At 39.8% G+C, this 21,851-nt stretch overlaps 1 protein-coding gene across 4 annotated transcripts in view; it reads right to left on the bottom strand.

Moving 5' to 3' along the window:
* Positions 1–21,851, bottom strand: part of ASH1L (ASH1 like histone lysine methyltransferase) — a 196,241-nt gene that overhangs the window by 77,234 nt on the left and 97,156 nt on the right. For all 4 annotated transcript variants that reach the window (XM_032398349.1, XM_032398348.1, XM_032398347.1 and 1 more), the window contains exon 6: positions 15,725–15,904. In XM_032398349.1, coding sequence (XP_032254240.1) covers positions 15,725–15,904 — 180 coding nt within the window. The remainder of the gene's footprint in view (positions 1–15,724; positions 15,905–21,851) is intronic.

Raw genomic sequence — 21,851 nt, 5'->3', positions numbered from 1 at the left:
CATGAGACCCTTGATCTCTGGGTCGTAAGTTCGAGCCCCACATTGGGTGTAGAGCCTACTTAAAAAGAAAAAAAATAACTAGAAGTAAACAAGGCTAAATTTCTTTTTTCTTTTTTTTTAAAGATTTTATTTATTTATTTGACAGAGAGAGACACAGTGAGAGAGGGAACACAAGCAGGGGGAGTGAGAGAGGGAGAAGCAGGCTTCCCGCGGAGCAGGGAGCCCGATGTGGGACTCGGTCCCAGGACCCCAGAATCCCGACCTGAGCCTAAGGAAGATGCTTGATGACTGAGCCACCAAGGCGCCCCAAGGCTAAATTTCTTAATTCCTTTAAAACCAGGGTGTGGCCAGTCAGAATGGCTAAAATTAACAAATCAGGAAAGGACAGATGTTGGCGGGGATGCAGAGAAAGGGGAACCCTCCTACGTTGTTGGTGGGAATGCAAGCTGGTGCAGCCACTTTGGAAAACAGTATGGAGGTTCCTCAAAAAGTTGAAAATAGAGCTACCCTACGACCCAGCAATTGCACCACTGGGTATTTACCCCAAAGATACAAATGTATCCGAAGGGGTACGTGCACCCCAATGTTTATAACAGCAATGTCCACAATAGCCAAACTATGGAAAGAGCCCAGATGTCCATCAACAGATGAATGGATAAAGAAGATGTGGTGTATATATACAACGGAGTATTATGCAGCCATCAAAAAATTAACATCTTGCCATTTGCAACAATGTGGATGGAACTAGAGGGCATTACGCTAAGCGAAATAAGTCAATCAGAGAAAGACAAGTATTTATGATCTCACTGATATGAAGAATTTGAGAAACAAGACAGAGGATCACAGGGGAAGGGAGGAAAAAATGAAACCAGATGAAACCAGAGAGGGAGAAAAACCATAAGAGACTCTTAATCTCAGGAAACAAACTGAGGGCTGCTGGAGTGGTGGGGGGTGGGAGGGATGGGGTGGCTGGGTGATGGACATTGGGGAGGGTATGTGCTATGGTGAGTGCTGTGAATTGTGTAAGACTGATGAATCACAGATCTGTACCTCTGAAACAAATAATACATTATATGTTAAAAAAAAAGAAGATAGTAGGAAGGGAAAAATGAAGGGGGGGAAATCGGAGGGGGAGATGAACCATAGAGACTATGGACTCTGAGAAACAAACTGAGGGTTTTAGAGGGGAGGGGGGTGGGGGGGGATGGGTTAGCCTGGTGATGGGTATTGAGGGCACGTATTGCATGGAGCACTGGGTGTTATATGCTAACAATGAATCATGGAACACTACATCAAAAACTAATGATGTAGTGTATGGTGACTAACATAATAAAATAAAAAACAAAACAAAACAACAACAGGGTGTGGGAAAGCTTATTTAATTATGACTCAAAAATCCAGAAACACAAGGTGCCTGGCTGGCTCAGTCAGAAGAGCATGCAACACTTGATCTTTGGGTCATGAGTTCAAACCCCATGTTGGGTGCAGAGTTTACTTAAATAAATAAGTAAAAACTTAAAAAAAAATCCAGAAACATGATAAAAACAGAAAATCAAAATGCAAAGCACTATAAACTTTGCATGATAAAAACAATCATTATAAGCAAAGTCCACAGACAAATGACAGAATCCATTAAAATACTATTAGGATTAATAACTGAGTTAAGGAAGGTTGCAGGATTGTAGGATACAAGATCAATATACAAAAATCAATTGTATTTCTATATACTAGCAATAAATATCCAAAAATGAAAAAAAAAAATTCCATTTATGGGGCTCCTGGGTGGCTCAGTTGGTTAAGCGTCTGCCTTCAGCTTGGGTCGTGATCCCGGGGTCCTGGGGTTGAGTCCCACATCGGGTTCCCTGCTCAGCGTGGAGTTACCTTCTCCCTCTCCCTCTGCCCCTATCCCCGGCTCATGCTCTCTCTCTCTCTAATAAATAAATAAATAAAATCTTAAAAAAAAATTCCATTTACAAGCTTCAAAAGAATAAAATGCTTAGGAATATGCTTAACAGAAGAAGTGCAGAACCTGTACACTGAAAACTAAAAACATTGTTAAAAGAGATTTCAAATGATTAAATAACTAGGAAAATATCCCATGTTAAGAATACTTAATACAACATAATAAAAAAAAAGAATACTTAATACTGTTAGGATTGTAAAGCCCGCCCCCAAATTGATATACAGATACTTTCCAAAAGCCCAGCTGACTGTTTTTGCAGAAATCAATAAACTGATCCTGAAATTCATCTGAAAATATCAAGGGATCCAGAATTAGCCAAAGATGGGAAAAACCAGAACAGCCAAAGTTAGAGGAATCATATTTCCTGATTTAAAATTTCCCACAAAGCTACAGTGGTTCAACATATGTGCTACTGGGATAACCAAAGACACGTGGCCAGTAAGCACAAAAGAAAAATGACAAACTGACAAAACATATTTGCAATTTATATCACAAAGGGCAAATTTCCTTAATGTATAAGGGCCTTTTATTTTTATTTTTTTTGAAGATTTTATTTATTTGACAGAGAGAGACACAGCAAGAGAGGGAACACAAGCAGGGGGAGTGGGAGAGGGAGAAGCAGGCTTCCCGCTGAGCAGGGAGCCCGATGCGGGGCTTGATCCCGGGACCCTGGGACCATGACCTGAGCCGAAGGCAGATGCTTAACAACTGAGCTACCCAGGCGCCCCTATAAGGGCCTTTTAAAAATCAAGGGGGAAAAAGAAAAGACTGGTAAGCTGAGAGAAAAATGGGGGAAAAAAATAGACAATTCACAGAAAAAGATAATTAAATGACTTGTACATATATGAAAAGATCCTCAACAATTTCACTTATGAGAAAAATGCAAATTAGAACTCCCTGGACATAACATTTCACACTTATCACATTGATAAAAATTTACAAGTTTGACAACATAATTAGGGCTGTGGAAAAATAGCCACTCTCAGATATTTCTAGAAAGACTGCAAAAGGATACAACTGTAATAGAAGCATAATCAGGCAATATTTACAAAATTATATGTACACTTACTATTGAATTCAGTAACTCTACTTCTCCGAACTTACCCTGAGGATAGATCTCTAAAATATCAAACAATATAGGGACATATTGGGTATTATTTCTCTCTCTATTATTTATTCATTCATTCATTCATTCATTCATTCATTTATTTGACACAGAGAGAGCACAAGCGGGGAGGGGGCAGAGGGAGAGGAAGAAGCAGACTCCCCACTGAGCAGGGAGCCCAATGTGGGGCTCAATCCCAGGACCGCAGGATCATGACCGGAGATGAAGGCAGACGCTTAACTGACTGAGCCACCCAGGCGCCCCTGGGCATTATGTATAGTAGGAACCATTAGGAACAACTGAAATGCCCTTTTCCTGGCAGGCTGGTTGGATAAACTACGATGTATCTACACACTCAGTTATTATGAGACTATAAAAACTGTATTTTGAGATGTATGAAAATGTTCATAATAGCATTAATCACGATAGCAAAAAAGTACAAATAACTCATGGGGCGCCTGGGTGGCTAGTCGGTTAAGCGTCTGCCTTCGGCTCAGGACATGATCCCAGGGTCCTGGGATCGAGCGCCGCATCAGGCGGGCTCCCTGCTCAGCAGAGAGCCCGCTTCTCCCTCTCCCTCTGCCCCTCCCCCTGCTTGTGCCCGCTCTCTGTGAAATAAAATCTTAAAAAAAAAGAGAAAAGTACAAATAGCCCAAATGTCCACCAATTGACAAATGGGTAAATGAAATGGGGTATGTGGTACATCCAACAACGGAACATTATTTTGGAAGAAAAAGGAAATGATACATATTACAGCATGTATGAACCTTGGAAACAATATGCTAAGTGAAATAAATGAGTCACAAAGAAGCCGATATTATATGATTCCATTTATGAAATGCCCAGAAAAGTTACACTTACAGAGACAGAAAGTAGATGAAAGTAGATGAGAAAATTAGGGGAGATCACTAAAGCATGTGGAGTTTCTTTTTGGGATAATGAAAATGTTCTAAAATTGACTGTGGTGATGAATGTACAACTCTGTGAATATACCAAAAGTCACTGAAGTGTATATATTAACATGGGTTAACTGTATGGTATATGAATTGTATCTTAACAAGGGCTTAGGTTTTCCCTGAGCTCAGAGACCTGAAGAAGCAGACTCTTTCTCTTTGCTGCTGCCCTTAAAGAAGAAAGCCACCACTGAGCTCTGCAACTACAAGAAAATTAGTATGAGTTTGGAAGAGAATGTCGAGCCTTGGATGAGATCGTAGACGCAGCTGATACCTTGATTCAAGCCTTGTGAGACACAGAGCTGAAGTGCCCAGACTCCTGAAATTCTGGGGAAATTATCTGCGAGATAATAAGTGGGTGATGTTTTAAACTGCTAAGATTGTGGTAATTTTGTTACACGGTAGTAGAATATTAATACACATGGGTGTGTGCACATATATTTTGTAGAAGATTTCCAAATTTCCTTCCTTTTTAAGGGTAAATAATATTCCATTGTATGTATAGAATATAATTTTTTTGTATTAATTTTTTAAAAAGATTTTAATTATTTGAGAGAGAGAGTGAGCGTGAGCAAGAGAGCACAAGCAGGGTGAGTGGCAGAGGGAGAGGGAGAAGCAGACTCCCTGCTGAGCAGGGAGCCCGATGCGGGGCTCGATCCCAGGACCCCAGGATCATGTCCTGAGCCGAAGGCAGACGCTTAACCGACTGAACAACCCAGGCGCCCCGAGAATATAATTTTTTGAAGCATCTTAGATCTTGTTATTTATTAGACTATATTAAATCTTGTTATCTGTTAAGCCTGTCAGGCCTACATTAAGAACAGTCAAGTCAGAAATAACAATCGTTAATGAAGTCACTTTACTACCACTAGAGGGGGATAGAGCAACACAGCTGCTGCCTAGTTAACGGCAGCTGCAAACACACTTTTTCCCTGGCCATGAACATGGGGCAGTGAAGCTTCTATAAAAGAGAGCAGAATGTCAATGTGATTGTCGACTCCCTCCTAACCCATCTCCATTCCTAAGTGGAAGACTGAGCTTTAACACATCATGATTTATAATTTCCGCAAACATACACAGTGATGGCCTGATGGCTCTACTCCACATGAGAGGCCAAATCACATGTGGAGAGTTCTTTAATCCTTTCTGTTAATGCCTTCTTATTTGCTTCTTTTATAAAAACAAGTAACTTTCCGAATGTGGCTGTTGACAAGTATCATTTATTATTTAAGAAAATGATTTTTTAATTTTCTTATAGGAAAGAAAGAGGCAAGAAGAGCCTGTTATTCTTTAATCATGATGAGAAACTACAGAAAAAGAGAATAGGAAACAGGATTTAGAAGACCTGCATAAAAAGTACTTATAAATGTATGTTTCTGGGCACACAAAAAATAAAGAAATAATTTGTAACATTGGTAACATAAAAGGGGGATATGAGCTTTATAGGAGTACAGCTTTTGTATATAACTGAAATTAACTTGGTATCAATTCAAATTACATAGTTATATCTTTGGGAAGTTATATGTAATTTCCATGGTAACCAAGGAGAAAATAGCTACAGAATACACCCAAAAGGGACTGGAGGGAATCAAAATGTGTCACTTTTACAAAAAGATTAACTAAGCAGAAAAGAAGACCGTTAATGGAGGACATGAGGGTCAAAAAGCTGTAAGACATAGGGGAAATAACAAAATGGCAAGTGTAAGTCCTTCCTTATTGGTAATTATTTTATTTATTTTTTTAAAGATTTTATCTATTTGACAGAGAGAGACACAGTGAGAGAGGGAACACAAGCAGGGGGAGTGGGAGAGGGAGAAACAGGCTTCCCGCCGAGCAGGGAGCCCGATGCGGGGCTCGATCCCAGGACCTTGGGACCATGACCTGAGCTGAAGGCAGACGCTGAACGACTGAGCCACCCAGGCGCCCCAATTGGTAATTATTTTAAAGGTAAGTCGATTAAACTCTCCAAACAAAATGCACAGAAACAAAATGGATAAAAAACATGATTTAACTATACATTCTGTCTATAAGAGACTCACTTTATTTTTTTAAGGATTTTATTTATGTATTTTAGAGAGAGAGAGAAAGCACGCTTGTAGGTGTGAGCAGGGGGAGGGGCAGAGGGAGAGAGAGAACCCAGACGTGGGGCTCAATTTCAAGACCCTGAGATCATGACCTGAGCTGAAATCAAGAGTTAGATGCTCAACTGACTGAGCCACCCAGGAGCTCCAAGAGACTCACTTTAGATCAGGAAACAAACAGGCTGAAAGGAAAAGGATGGAAAAAAGATACTCCAAGTAAACAGCAACCAAGAGAGAGCAGAATGACTATACTATAGTATCAGACAAAAGAGACTTGAAATCAAAGACTGTTAGAAGAGACACAGGAGGACAGGGGCGCCTGGGTGGCTCAGTCAGTTAAGCGTCTGCATTCAGCTCAGGTCATGATCCCAGGGTCCTGGGATCGAGCCCCGCATCGGGCTCCCTGCTCAGCGGGAGGCCTGCTTCTCCCTCTCCCACTCCCCCTGCCTGTGTTCCCTCTCTCGCTTCTGTCAAATAAATAAATAAAATCTTTAAAAAAAAAAAAGAGAAAGAGACACACAGGAGGACAAATACTGACAAAAGTCCGTTCACTTAGAAGCAGTAATCATTATACTCAGCAAACATCAAAGGACCCAAAATGTATGAAGGAAGTATTCACAGAATTGAAGGGAGAAACAGACAGTTGTACAGGAATAGCTGGAGCCTTTAACCAATTTCAGTAATGGTTAGAACAACCACACAGATCAATACGGATTTGAACATTACAAACCAATTAGATCTAACAGAAATATAAAGAACGCTCCGTGCAACAACAGATTACATAGTTTTCTCAAATGCACACAGAAAATTCTCGAAGATAGGTCATATATTAGGCCACAAAATAAGTCTTAATAGATTTAAAGACTGAAATTGTACAGAATATTTTTTTCTGATCAGGAAATCTGGAAAATTCACAAACGTGTGGAAATCAAACAACATATTCTTTTTTTTTTTTTTTTTTTAAGATTTTATTTATTTGACAGAGAGAGAGAGCCAGAGAGGGAACACAAGCAGGGGGGAGTGGGAGAGGGAGAAGCAGGCTTCCCGCGGAGCAGGGAGCCCGATGCGGGGCTCGATCCCAGGACCCCAGGACCATGCCCTGAGCCGAAGGCAGACGCTTAACGACTGAGCCACCCAGGCGCCCCTCAAACAACATATTCTTAAACAACCAATAGGTCAAACAAGAAATCACAAGGGAAATTGGAAAGTATCTGGAAATTAATGAGAATGAAAACACAAACAACCAAAATTTATCTGATACAGTAAAAGCAACAGTAAGAAGGAAATTTATAGGTAAAACACACATACGTTCAAGCAGAAGATCTCAAATCAGTACTGCACAATCCATGTCAATGGTACAGCCACTGTGCAAAAGTTTGGTGGTTCTTTAAAAAACTAAACATACAAGGATCTGGCAATTTCACTCCTAAGTATATCCACAAAGGACTGAAATCAGGGACTTGAACAAATACACCTCTGCCAGTTTGCTGCAGCATGATTCACAAGAACCAAAACGTAGAAACAGCCCAAGCGTTCCTCAACAGGTTAGAGAGTAAACAAACTGTGGCCCATCCACACAATGGAATGTTATACGGTCGTACAAACGAATGGCGTTCTGACACATGCTACAACATACATGAACACTGAAGACACTATTAACAAATCTAGACAAAAAAAAAAAGCACAAATATTGTATGATTTCACTTACATGGAACAGCTACGAAAGGCAAACTGATAGAAACTGGAAGCACATTAGCCATTAGAGGCTGGGGTGTGGGGAGTTACTGCTTAATGGTTAGACCTTCTGTTTGGGGGAATGAAAAATGTTGGAGGGCACCTGGGTGGCTCAGTCGGTCAAGCGTCTGCCTTCAGTTCAGGTCATGATCCCAGGGTCCTGGGACTGAGCCCCACATCAGGCTCCCTGCTTCTCCCTCTCCCTCTGCCTCTCCCCGCTCGTGCTCTCTCTCTCACTTTCTCTCACAAATCAAATCTTTAAAGAAACAAAGAAAGAAAAGAAAAATGTTGGAAAAATGGTGGTAAAGACTGCACAACATTGTGAATGCAATTAATGACACTGAATTGTACGCTTAAAAACGGTGAAAATGGCAAATTCTGGTATTTTACCACAATAAGAAATTTCAATAATAAAATATAACATAAATACATAAATTCATATAAAATTTATGTTATATAAGTATTTATACTTACGTGGTAAAAATTAATGTAACATACCAAAAACTATTAACTTCTACACTTAAAATAGGTTAATTGTATGGTATGTGAATTACATCTCAATAAAACTGTTTAGAAAAAGAAAGAACGGGAGACACACTCTTGGGGAGAGTGAGACGCAGAAGACACTGAACACCTCCCGTGTGCCAGTCCTTCTACACGTATCATTTCACGTGGACAGCAGTGGAGGAGAGGCTGGAATGCATACTGTAGAGATAAACATTCAGCTTGGGACAATGAAAAAGTTCTGGAGATGGACAGTGATGGTGGCTGCACAACAAGGTAGTGTATTTAATGCCACTGAACAGTGCACTTAAAATTATTAAAATGGTTAGTTTCATGTCATATATATTTAACCACAATATTAATTAATTAATTAAAATACATTAAACACGAAGGTACTTTTGTTTTTAACACTTTACTTGGGACATCAGTCTTGACAATGATTTTTTGAATTTGACACCAAAAGTAAAGGCAAATAAAGCAAAAATGAACAAGTGGGACTATGTCAAACTAAAGCTCCTCTGTACAGCAAAGGAAACCACCAACAAAATGAAAAAGCAATCTACCGAATGAGAGAAAATATTTGTAAATCATCTATCTGATAATAGGTTAATATCCAAAATATATAAAGAACTCATAGAACAGTAAAAAAACAAACAATCCGATTAAAAAAATGGGCAGAGGATCTGACCTGAAGAGACATTTTCCCAAAGACATACAGAAGCCTCACAGACACATGAAAAGATGCTCATCACTCATCATCAGGGAAAAGCAGATCAAAACCACAATGAGCTATCACCTCACACCTGTTAGAATGGCTGTTACCAAAAAGATGAGAAATACAAGAAATAACATGCTGGGAAGGAGTGGAGAAACGGGAGTCCATGTGCACTGTTGGTGGGAATGCAAACTGCTGCAGCCACTGTGGAAAAGAAAACAGCATGGAGATTCCTCAAAAAATTAAAAATATAACTAACCATATGATCCTGCAATTCCACTTCTGGGGTATTTATCCAAAGAAAATGGAAATATTACCTGGAAAAGATATCTGCACCCCCATGTTCCCTGCAGCACTATTTATAATATATGAAAGCAACCTACATGTCCCTGGATGGATGAATGGATAAAGAAAACATATATATAAATGTAAATGTAAATATATATCTATTTACAATGAAATATTTTTCAGCCATAAAAATGAATGAAATCTTGCAATTTGCAACAACATGGATGGATTTTGAGGGCATCATGTAAGTGAAGGAAGTCAAACAGAGAAAAAAAATACTGTATGATTTCACTTATATGTGGAATCTAAAAAAAAACCCCCAAAACCCCAAACCCAAAAAACAAAACACCAAGCTCATAGACACAGAAAACATATTGGTGTTGCCAGAAGCAGGGGTCTTTGGGGGCCCAGGATGGGTGAAATGGGTCAAGGGAGTCAAAAGGCCCAAGCTTCAGTTATATAAACAAACTAGCCATAGGGATGTAATGTCATGTAGAGCACGGCAACTACAGTTAATAATGCAAGATTGTATATCTGAAAGTTGCTAAGAAAATAAATCTTGAGGCACCAGGATGGCTCAGTCAGTTGGGCATCACACTCTTGATTTTGGCTCAGGTCATGATCTCAGGGTCGTGAAATTGAGACGGCTCTGCACTCAGCGGGGATCTCCTTGAGATTCTCTCCCTCCGCCCCTCCCCCACTCACCCATGCTCTCGCCCTCTCTAAAATAAATAAATAAATCTTAAAAAGAATAGAATAGAAAAGGAAAGGAAAGGAAAGGAAAAAAGAAAAGAAATCTTAAAAGTTCTCATGGCGGGGAACCTGGCTGGCTCAGTGAGTAGAACATGCATCTCTTGATTTTCTGATTATGAGTTTGAGCCCCATGCTGGGTGTAGAGATTACTTAAAAATAAATCTTAAAAAAAAAATTCTCATGGCAAGAAAAAATTTTGTAACTACGTATGCTGACAGAGGTTAAGTAGACTTATTGTGGTGATCATTTCACAAATATATACAAATATTAAATCATTATGTTGCATACCTGAAATTTACATGATGTTGGATATCAATTATAGCTCAATAAAGATAAAATGATTTATTTATTTATTTGAGAGAGAGAGAGGGAGAGGAAGCACCAGCAGGGGGAGGGGCAGAGTTCGGAGAAGCAGACTCCCCTGCTGAGCAGGGAGCTGGATGTGAGGTTCGATCCCGGGACCCCGGGATCATGACCTCAGCCAAAGGCAGTTGCTTAACCAACTAAGCCACCCACGTGCCCCAAAGATAAAATGATATAAAAGAAAACCTTTACTAGGGTTACTTTCATTTTCTAAGTGACAGAAATAAAAATCAGATAAGCTGAATTTTCAACCTAGTTTACCTAAAAATGATCTGTGTGACCTGAGTCATTTAACCTTTTATTAGCTTCAGTACTCCCATCAATATACAAAGTATATAGTTCAACAGCTTCATTTTATTCATAAAGTTTCATTTTTATGATTTCAGAGAAACTAATACTCAAAATACTCTCACCAAAATACTCAAGTCTGAAGTTCAATCTCCAATTCACTTGATATATATCTGATTTAACATATTCTTTTAAATTCCTTTTAGATAAAATTAAATTTAAATTCCAAAAGTAATACAGCCTTTTTATAACTTCAAGAAATACAGACAAACATAAAATAAGAAGTGCAAACCCCACTTCCCTGTTTTAAATCCCATAGCCTAGAGTGGTCGAGTAGGCGCAGGAACACCCACCCTTCCTCCACGCCCACACTGCCATCCCCAGAAGCTGGGAACATGCAGAAGGAATTAAGGTGTCTTATCTGTTGATTTAGAGATGGGGAGATTATTCTGGATTATCTGGGTGAGCCCCATATAATCACAAGGGAGCTTATAAATGAAAGAGGAACATAAAACAGGCAAAGTCAGTGACAAGAGAATAAGGTTGAAGTGATAAAATGGGAGGACTCAATCTGTCATTGCTGGTTTTGAAGACAGAAGGGGCCCCAATCCAAGAAATGTGGGTAGCCTCTTGAAGCTGGAAAGGCAAGGAAAAGGATTCTATTCTAGAGCCACCAGAGGGAATGCAGCCTTGCCAACACCTTGATTTTAGCCTAGAGAGACTCAGTTTGAACTTCTGACCCCAGGAACTGTAAGATGATAAATCTGTGTTCCTTCGAGTAACTTAAGTAACTTGCTAGAGCAGGCACAGAAAACTAAGCAGGTTAACCTCTGTTAGTAATCTGTTGACTGTATTACTAGACATTCTTTGGTACCTAAATAAAGGTATATTAATAATGCAGGTTTTCTTAAACCAAGGAGTACTGTCTATAACACTTGTTTCTGGTATTTTCACTAATGACATCATTATCCAACCAGCAATACAAAATGAAACACTGGGATCATCACTGACTCTCGCCCTGTCTTTGAATTCATACCATCTACCCAATCTTTAATCCCTTTCAATTTGAACATCAACATTTTCTTTTTTTTTAAAGATTTTATTTATTTATTTGACAGAGAGAGACACAGCGAGAGAGGGAAACACAAGCAGGGGGAGTGGGAGAGGGAGAAGCAAGCCCCCCGCTGAGCAGGGAGCCTGATGTGGGGCTCGATCCCAGGACCCTGGGATCATGACCCAAGCCGAAGGCAGACGCTTAACGACTGAGCCACCCAGGCGCCCCATAACATCAACAGTTTCAATAGCCCACCCTTTCCAACACCCTGACACTGCAATTACTCTATTTCGTGATGTAATATTAGTTTCAGGTGTACAATACAGTGATTCAACACTTCCATTATCACCTAGTGCTCATCATGACAGGTGCACTCCTTCCTCTCCCACCACCTATTTCCCCTGCTGCCCCACCCACCACCTCCCCTCTGGTGACCATCAGTGTATTCTCTAGGGTGAAGAGTCTGTTTCTTAGTTTGTCTCATTCTTTTTCCTTTGTTTTGTTTCATTTTTAAATTCCATGTGTGAGTGAAATCATATCCCCTCATAACTTTTTAAAACCTATGATAATTTACATACAAAAGAGTAACTCTGCAATTTCTTTGTACCATTCTGTGGCCCCAAAACAAAATGACAGAGCACGGAGGACTTTTGGGGCAGGGAAATCATTCTGTGTGATATTATGGTGGTGGATACACGTCATACATTTATGAAAACCCATACAACATATAACACCAAGAGTGAACTCTAATGTCAACTATGGACTTTGGGGGGATAATGATGTGTCACAGTGTAGGTTCCTGATCATAATATATCTAACACTGTGGTGCAGGATGTTGAAAGTAGGAGAGGCTGTGTGGGCCAGGAGTTGTATGCAAACTCTTGTCACTTTATATTAATTTTATTAACCTAAAACTGCTCTAAATAATTATTTATTAATTAAAAAACAAAACAAAGAAAAAAACCCAAATTGCTACAAACAATAACCAACCAGCCCACAAAAATATACTGGCTTCACAGTTTGTAAGAATGTATACATGTATCAGTCTGATCAGTTTCTTCAAAATATCCCAAAATAAACCCATTGTCTTCCTCATTTCTAAGAGGTGAGTAGCTCGTTCTTACATAAACAAGGGGAAAGGAGAGGGAAAGGGAGAGAATCTCAAGCAGATTCCTCACTGACCGCAGAGCCTGATACGGGGCTTGATCTCACAGCCCTGAGATCATGACCTGAGCCAAAATCAAGAGTCGGACGCTAACCGACTGAACTACCCAGGCCTCCCCTGATGAGAGACATTTTAAAACACTGATGTGGTTGAAGATACTGATCTTTTGACTCACAGTCTGACTTTATTATTAATCTCCTTTTTTAAGGGATTTAATTCACAAAAAGTACATTAGTACAAACAGAAATAAAACTTGAACTTAAAATTTTTTAGCAGAAAACTGAGAAAAAACATTGCTTAAAATTATAATTAAAATAGCTCTTTCCAAAATACATTTCCATTTTCTCATTTATAGTTACAGAATGCTAATTTTTTTTTAGGCATCATCATCTGAAATATTAACCATTATTTCCCAGCCTGATGTGGCTGAAGTGTGGTTCCATGATTATGTTCTAGCCAGGGACTATATTTTGTAAGTTTCTTTTTTTAGTCAGTTTGGGCTGCTGTAATACATTAATGGGTGGCTTCAAAAACAAATTTTTATTTCTCACTCTTCTGGAGGCTGGGAAGTCCAAGATCAGGGTTGAATTCCAGTGAGAACACTCTTCCTGGCTTGCAATGCCACCTTCCTGCTACTCCTCACACAGTGGAGAGAGATCATCTCTCTGTTGTTTCTTCTAAGGACACTAATCCTATTCACCAGGGTTACCCCCTCATGACCTAATTACTTCCCAAAAGTCCTACCTCCAAATACCATCACATCAGGGACTAGGGATTCGAATTATGAATTTTGGGGTCGGGGATGGGAAGACACATTCACTTCATACTGTTTCCTTGCGAAGAAGCTGCATGCTTTTTATACTCCCTTTCTTTTCTGCTTTCTAAAATGATGACCTTATGGCTGAACTCTAGCAGCTATGTTGGAATAACAGGTAACCACAGAAATGGAAGCTTAATGCTGAGACGGAAGAACAGAAAGAAAGGATTCTAGATCCCTGAAGATACTGTGAAGTTCCCACATTAACCCTGAAGTGTGTACTTCATAACCTTTTTTACATTAAAGGAAAATGAATGTCTATCTTCTTCAAGTCTTGGATATTTGAGAGAATTTCCTATTATTGGGAGCTGAAACTAATAAGCTTAACGCATAAAACATTTTCATGATCCAAGAAGCAGGAATAGAGTACAAAGAGCTTATGTGGCATCTACTTCAGTGGCAAATAAATAGAAAATCTTTTTTTTTTTTTTAAGATTTTATTTATTTATTTGTCAGAGAGAGAGAGAGAGAACACACAAGCAGGGGGAGTAGCAGGCAGGGGGAGAAGCAGGCTCCCCGCTGAACAGGGAGCCCAATGCAGGGCTCTATCCCAGGACCCTGAGATCATGACTTGAGCTGAAAGGTGGACGCTTAACCGACTGAGCCACCCATGTGTCCCAATAGAAAATCTTTTCAATGCAAAATAAGGTGCTGTGGTTTACATAGAGATCACTTTAACCACACCAAGTAAGATATAGCTCTAAAATCTAATCTTTCCTCTTTCAATTTCACTCTTTCTGGCCAAAATTCAGACCCTCACGACCTTTTGAGGGACACTGCGTTTCTGCCATTAGTCACCCCCCATTCATTTTCCGCTCTGCTGCTAGAGTTCATCTTATAACACATACTTGCATTTTTCCTTTCCTAAAAATATCCTATTTAATTTCCTACAGCTTAACGAGGTAAGTATCTTAGAGTCCGTTAGGTCCATGGTTTTGTGATCCCTATCATGCAATGCTTATTTTCCACAACACCACTATATTTCAGAAGCACTGAAAAATCTTTGCATCCTGTATGTGCCTAGGACAGGCTATCCTCTTTAACTGGAATGCCCTTTTCTACCTTGCAAACTAGTATTGAACTTCCAGAACCTAAATCAACTGTATTCTATGAGATACCTCGTACTCAGTGACAGGTGGTATCTCTTCAGGCTCTACATATATATATATATGTATTTTAAAAGATTTTTTTATCTATTTGAGAGAGAGAGAGAGAGAAAGCGAGCGCACACAAGCAGGGGGAGAGGCAGAGGGAGAGGGAGAAGCAGACTTCCCGCTGAGCACGGAGCCCGATGTGGGGCTCGATCCCAGGACCCTGGGAACGTGACCCGAGCCGAAGGCAGACGCTTAACGACTGAGCCAGCCAGGCGCCCCCAAGCCCTACATATTCTTAAGAGCGCTTCTTCAGCTGTACCTTCCCAAGGGAAGAGGACGTTCTTACAAGAAGTATATTTTACTCATCTGACAAAGTGTCTGGAAACAAGAAAGCATTCAATGAATGAAGAATGAATACAGAAAATCATCAAGGTCATTAGAGATACACACATAGTGCCATTTTTCTTATGTTTAATTAAGAAAAAAGGCACCATTAGAATCCAAACTATAGATATATAATTTAGGCAGAGAGAAGATAAAGATGAGGGAAGATACTGAAATTAGTGTTATACTATGCTAACTAACTAGAATTTAAATAAAATACCCAAACAAACAAAAACCAACCACCCCAGAAAAAGATCTGAGAAAATAATCAGCCCCAAACAACATAGTGCAGTATCATGAGAAAAGTGAACACCAAGGTGTTTGTGCTGAGCTTCATATTTGTGTACATTACACTTGTGTACATTACACTTGTATTCTGTTTTCTGATACTCAAACTGTTTTTTCGAACATGGAAGAATAATAGGTCTTTAAAGCATGTCAGCTGATAGGTAATACTACTCACTCTGTAGTTTTGTAAACGTCAGAATACAGCCCTGCTTTCTGATACTTCTTCTTTGGGGGACGTGGGGCCTTCTTTTCCCTTGGGATGAGAGAAAGCACAGGCTGCAAGGTATTTTCAGGTTCAGGAGGCTTGGCTGGGGTTTCAGGAGGACTGGGAATCTCAACTGCTGCTTCAGTAAAGCTAGAAAGACAAGTTTAAAGGAAATGTTTATTATTGGCTATTTAAAGAACAAGACAGCAAGTAAAACACAAGGTACGGGACTTCCTCATCTGACTGTGATGGAGTAACAGATACCAGACTTGTCCTCCTGACAGAAACTATTAGAAATACAGTAAACTACTATAAACCTGGAGAAAGTTTATGAAACACTTAGCAGACACTGGACAATAGGACAGCACTGTGATCCCTGAGAAAACTGAAAAGAAAAAAAGAAAGAAAAAAAAAAATAAGGCGCCTGGGTGGCTCAATCAGTTTCGAGTCCAACTCTTGATCTTGGCTCAAGTCTCAGGGTTGTGCATTCAGGCCCTGTGTTGGGCTCCACGCTGGGTGTGGAGCCTACTTAAGAAAAAATAAAAAGAAAAATAAAGAAATAAAATTAAAAAAAATAAGAATAGTCCTATAGCAGTTTCCCTTTGTAGGGAGGATGATGGTGGAAGGAGGAGAGCCATAGCAGAGAACAGCCAACGTGATGAACTGAACAGAAAACAGAGAGGTTGAGGGCACTGGGACTGTTGGGGCAGAGTACTGGAGTGGAGAAAGCCACAGAGGAAAGTAATTCTAGAAATCTGTATGGGCCTCCCATAGTACACCGCTAAATGCGAGGTTGTGCACATGCAGGGTGAAATTCTAGAAGGCTGGACAAAGAACCACCAACCTACTGTATGTTGTAACCTGAACAACTCCCAGAGCTCACACACGATGGCAGGTGATTCCACGAGGCAGAGTGGAAGGACATTGCCTAATAGTAGGGCATTCCACAGATATCCCAGAGGGGAGTATCACTCATTTCCATATAGCTCAACTATTCCTAGAATAAAGACCAGCACTAATAAAGCTTAAAAACAGTCTTGAAAAGAATCTAAGCCAAACCACAAGTAACTTAACTGCCTACCAAAAAACCCTGAACATTTGGAAAAGAACAAAAACCACACACAATTGTGCGACATTTACAATGTAAAGAAATTCACAGTGAAAAAAACCCAAAGATTAATGGCCAAATATTTTCCAAATTTGATAAAAAGTATAAACTCAAAGTTCCAAGAAGCTAAACAAACCATAAACAATATAAATTCAAATAAAACAAGGCATATCATAGTAAATTGCTAAAAACTACTCAAGAACATTTAAGAAGCGAGAGGACAAAATACACAATCTATAGAGGAGTACAAGAAGAATGAGTGCAGATTTCCTGTCTGAAACAATGCAAGCCAGAAGGCAAGGATATAACATCTGTAAGTACTAAGGGAGGAGGAAGGGGAGAAGGAGGGGAAGGAGGAAAAGGCCTGTTAAAATAGAATTCTAAGTCAATCAAAAACATCTTTAAAAATTAAGTTGATTGCTGGGGCGCCTGGGTGGCTCAGTCTGTTCGGCATCCGCCTTCGGCTCAGGTTGTGATCCTGGAGCCCCACGTCGGGCTCCCTGCTCAGGGTGGAGTCTGCTTCTCCCACTTCCTCTGCTCTCCCCCAGCTTGTGCTCGTGTGCTCTCTCTCTCTCTCAAATAAATAAAATCTTAAAAAAAAAACTAAGCCGATTGCAGTTCCAGGCAAAGATGGAATAGATACTGCCACTTATCGTTCCACTAAGTAAAACTAAAGACCCTAGAAATTATATACGACACAAACATAAGCAAACAGACTGGCTAGGGACCTTGCGACCGAAGCAATGACATGGCAGGGAATTTCCTAGATAGTCTTTCACTACTGAGTATGAGGCAAAAACAATAAACTGTTTCCCTAATATTATGGACAAGGAAATTGTCCGCTCTCATCATATATTCAGCATCAAAGAAAAAAGTTCTAGCCAGCGCAAAAAGGTGAGAAAAAGAAAAAATCCGGAAGAGTCAGTTCTCTAATTTAATTCTTTTTCAAGACTGTTTGGCTGTTTGGGATTCCTTTAGATTCCTGATGAATTTTAGGATGGGTTTTTCTATTTTCATAAAAAACATCACTGGGATTTTGCACTGAATCTGTAGATCGCTTTGGGTAGTTCTGGTATTTTAACATTAGGTCTTCCAGTCCATGAACACAGGCTGTCTTTCCATTTACTCACGTCTTCTTTCATTTCACTAAACAATGTTTTGTAGTTTTTTTTTTTTTTTTTAAGATTTTATTTATTTGAAAGAGAGAGATTGAGAGAATGAGTGGGAGGAAGGGCAAGGGAGAAGCAGACTCCCCGCAGAGCAGGGAGTCTGACGCAGGACTCAATCCCAGGACCCTGAGATCATGACCTAAGCCAAAGGCAGACACTTAACCAATTGAGCCACCCAGGCACCCTGTTTTGTAGTTTTCAACATACAAGTTTTACCTTCCTAAATTTATTCTTAACTATTCTATTCTTTTTGATGCTACTATAAGAATTGTTTTCTTAATTTCCTTTTGGGACCTTTTGGGAAAATTGTTGGTTTACAGAAATGCAGCTGATTTTGTATGTGGATTCTGTGTTCTCAACTTTGCTGAACTCGTTCAGTAGCTTTAATAGTTTTTGTGTGAGATCTTCAAGGTTTTTGGCATATAAGATCATGGCATCTGTGAACAGAGCTAATTTTATTTTTCCCTTTACAATGTGGATGCCTTTTACTTCTTTTTCTTGCCTGACGGCTCTGGTTGGGAATTTTAATACTCCACTATATTGAAGTGGCACAGGAGGGCACCTTCCCTCATTCCTGGCATCAGGGGAAAGCTCTCAACCTCTCACCACTGAGGTTGTCTGCTGTGGTTTTTTTGTGCATGGCCTTTATTATGTTGAGGTAGTTTCTTTCTGATCATAGACTGCTCAGAGTTTTTATCACAAACGTGTTAGAGTCTGTGAAATTATGTTTCTTCATTTATTGGCATTTGTGTGATTTTTCTTCTTTAGCCTTTTGATGTGATGAATAACCTTAATTGACTTTTAATTGTTGAACAAGTCTTACATAACTGGGATACATCATACTTGGTTATAGGATCTATCTTTCTATCTACCCATCCATCCGTCTATCCAACTAATTTATTATTTATCTTTTTACCTGTTCTTAGGTGTTTAATCATTTAATTTATTATGTATTTTTTACTGTTCTCCTTTCCAGGCAAATTCATTTCTACTTCTGTGCCTTATTTCTTTCTTCTGCAATCAAAAATGTTTTCTGCTTTCCTGCTTATCACCTACATATATAAATTCTCCCAGTGCTATGTTTCCCCATGTGCTGTCCATAGACCACACACATCAGAATTACCATGACAGCTTACAAGAAATGCAAATGCCTATTCATAGAATTTAAAAAATTCTTATTAATGAAGTCTGGGATGGACAACTTCCTAACCTTGGTGGTATCTATATCCAACACCAGGCACTCACTCTCTCTGTTTTAAAGATTTATTTGAGAGAGGAAGAGTGTGTGTGTGAGTGAGGGCAGGGGCAGAGGGGGAGAAAGAGAGAGAGAGAGAGAGAGAAGCAGACTCCCTGCCAAGTGTGCAGCCTGACATGGGGCTTGATCTCACGATCCCGAGATCATCGCTTGAGCCAAAATCAAGAGCTGGACGCTTATGCGACTATGCCACTCTGTACACGCCCTTTACAAGAGCATCCATCTCATTCTACTTAGGCTCTCACACCCTACACTGCATTGATGCTCTCCCCACTTTGCACCACGGCCCGACTCCTCACTCCATTAGGTCTCTAACATCAAACTCAGGGTCACCATGGTTTCCATGCCCCATCTGGATACCTATGCCTAAGGGCTTTAAAACTGAGTATTTCAAGGGGCGCCTGGGTGGCTCAGTAGGCTGAGTACCCGACTCTTGGTTTCGGCTCAGGTCATGATCTCAGGGTCATGAGACTGAGCCCCGAGGTCAGCTCTGCACTCTGCAGTGAGTCTACTTGAGATTCTCAATCTTCCCCCTCTCTCTCTCCTCCCTCCCCCAGTGCACGCACACTGTTTCTCTAAAGTAAAAAAAAAAAAAAAAAAAAAAAAAATGGTTTTATGGGGGAGCCTGGGTGGCTCAGTCAGTTAAGTGGCGGACTCTTGATTTTGATACAGGTCATGATCTTAGGGTCATGAGATCAAGCCCCTTGTGGGGCTCTACACTGGCCACAGAACTGGCTTAAGAGTCTCTCTCTCCCTCTGCACCTCCACCACCACCTACCCCCCTCCACTTGTGTGTGTGCTCTCTAAAAAAAAATAAAATAAAAAAGATAAAATATGGTTTTATGATATATTTATCTACATCAATACAATACTTTGTTCAGTTTCCATGGTTTTTGTTTTTCTTTTGCTTTATAAAAATAGTTACCAGCTAGTAAATCATTTTTAGGGACTTGCTTTTTTTTACTTAATATCATGTTTCTAAGACTCATCCATTATTATTACATATCAGCTGTAATTCATTATTTTTATTACCATATCATATTCCATTGTGTGAAAAACTAGAATATATTTATTCCTTTTCACGGTAATCTTGGATATTTCCATTTTCTATATGTTATAACCAATATTGCTACTACCTTTCTGAAAAGTGTTTTCTGGTGATTGCTGGGCAAGAGTTTTTCTAAAGGGGAACTGCTAGATTATATAGGATTTATTTGTAACACATTTTTTTTGTTGTTATATATTCTGGATACCAAAACTATACACATTATATGTGTTATAAATTTCCCACTTTGTAGCAAGTCTTCATATATTTGTCATGATGATGTTTATAGAAATAGAAATAGAAATCCTTAGTTTCTTATGCCCAATCATGGCATAGGTTTTACTGGAAGAGTCTAGAGAATTTCTGTAGTATGTCTTCATTCGTTGAGGAACTTTTTTTTTTTTTTTTAAAGATTTTATTTATTTGACAGAGAGACACAGCGAGAGAGGGAACACAAGCAGGGGGAGTGGGAGAGCGGAGCGGGAAGCCTGATGCGGGGCTCAAACCCAGGGCCCTGGGATCATGACCTGAGCCGCAGGCAGATGCTTAATGACTGAGCCACCCAGGCACCCCTAGAAATTCTTAGTTTTAATATAATCCAGTATATCAGTCTTTACTTGTATGATTACTGCTTTTGATATCTTGTTTATGAAATCCTTCCTGACAACAAGGTTGTGATATTTTTCTCCTTCCATCTATTAGACTTAGAAAGTTTAAAGTTTTGCTTTTAACACTTATGGATTTAGTCAACTGGGAATTAATTTTTTATATAGGATAAGACAGAATCCAATTTCATTTCCATTACTATGTGATATCATTTTTTTTTTAAGATTTTATTTATTTGAGAGAGAGAGAGAGCACAAGAGGGGGCAGGGTCAGAGGGAGAAGCAGACTCCCCACCAAGCAGGGAGCCCGATGTGGGACTCGATCCCGGGACTCTGGGATCATGACCTGAGCTGAAGGCAGTTGCTTAACCAACTGAGCCACCCAGGTGCCCTGTAATATCAACTTTTAGGGCACAATTTATTAAATATTGTTTTCTGTCCCTATTTTTTTTTTTTTTAAAGATTTTTATTTATTTATTTAACAGAGATAGAGAGAGCACAAGTAGGCAGAGCAGCAGACAGAGGGAGAGGGAGAAGCAGGCTCTCCGCCGAGCAGGGAACCTGATGTGGGGCTCGATCCCAGGGCCCTGGGATCACGACCTGAGCCGAAGGCAGCCGCTTAACCAACTGAGCCACCCAGGCGCCCCTTCTGTCCCTACTGCAGTGTTACCTCTGTCATACAGCAAGCTTGCATACATACGTGCTTCTGTTTCTCTTACCTACTCAGTTCTACACTGGCTTAATATACCATAGCCTGAAATTAAGTCTTGGGACAAAACTTTTACTTTATTCATTAATTCCATTCCTTGGAATATACCGTAAAGAAATGAGTGCCCATATCCATCAGTGGACATTAAAGGAATATTAAGAGCAACATTTTTGGATAATAGCCTCAAAGTGGAAATAACCCAACAG

The sequence above is a fragment of the Phoca vitulina genome, unplaced genomic scaffold (assembly GCF_004348235.1).
Source record: "Phoca vitulina isolate PV1807 unplaced genomic scaffold, GSC_HSeal_1.0 scaffold115, whole genome shotgun sequence".
Lineage (NCBI taxonomy): Eukaryota > Metazoa > Chordata > Mammalia > Carnivora > Phocidae > Phoca > Phoca vitulina.
This window is presented reverse-complemented; position numbering and strand designations above follow the sequence as displayed.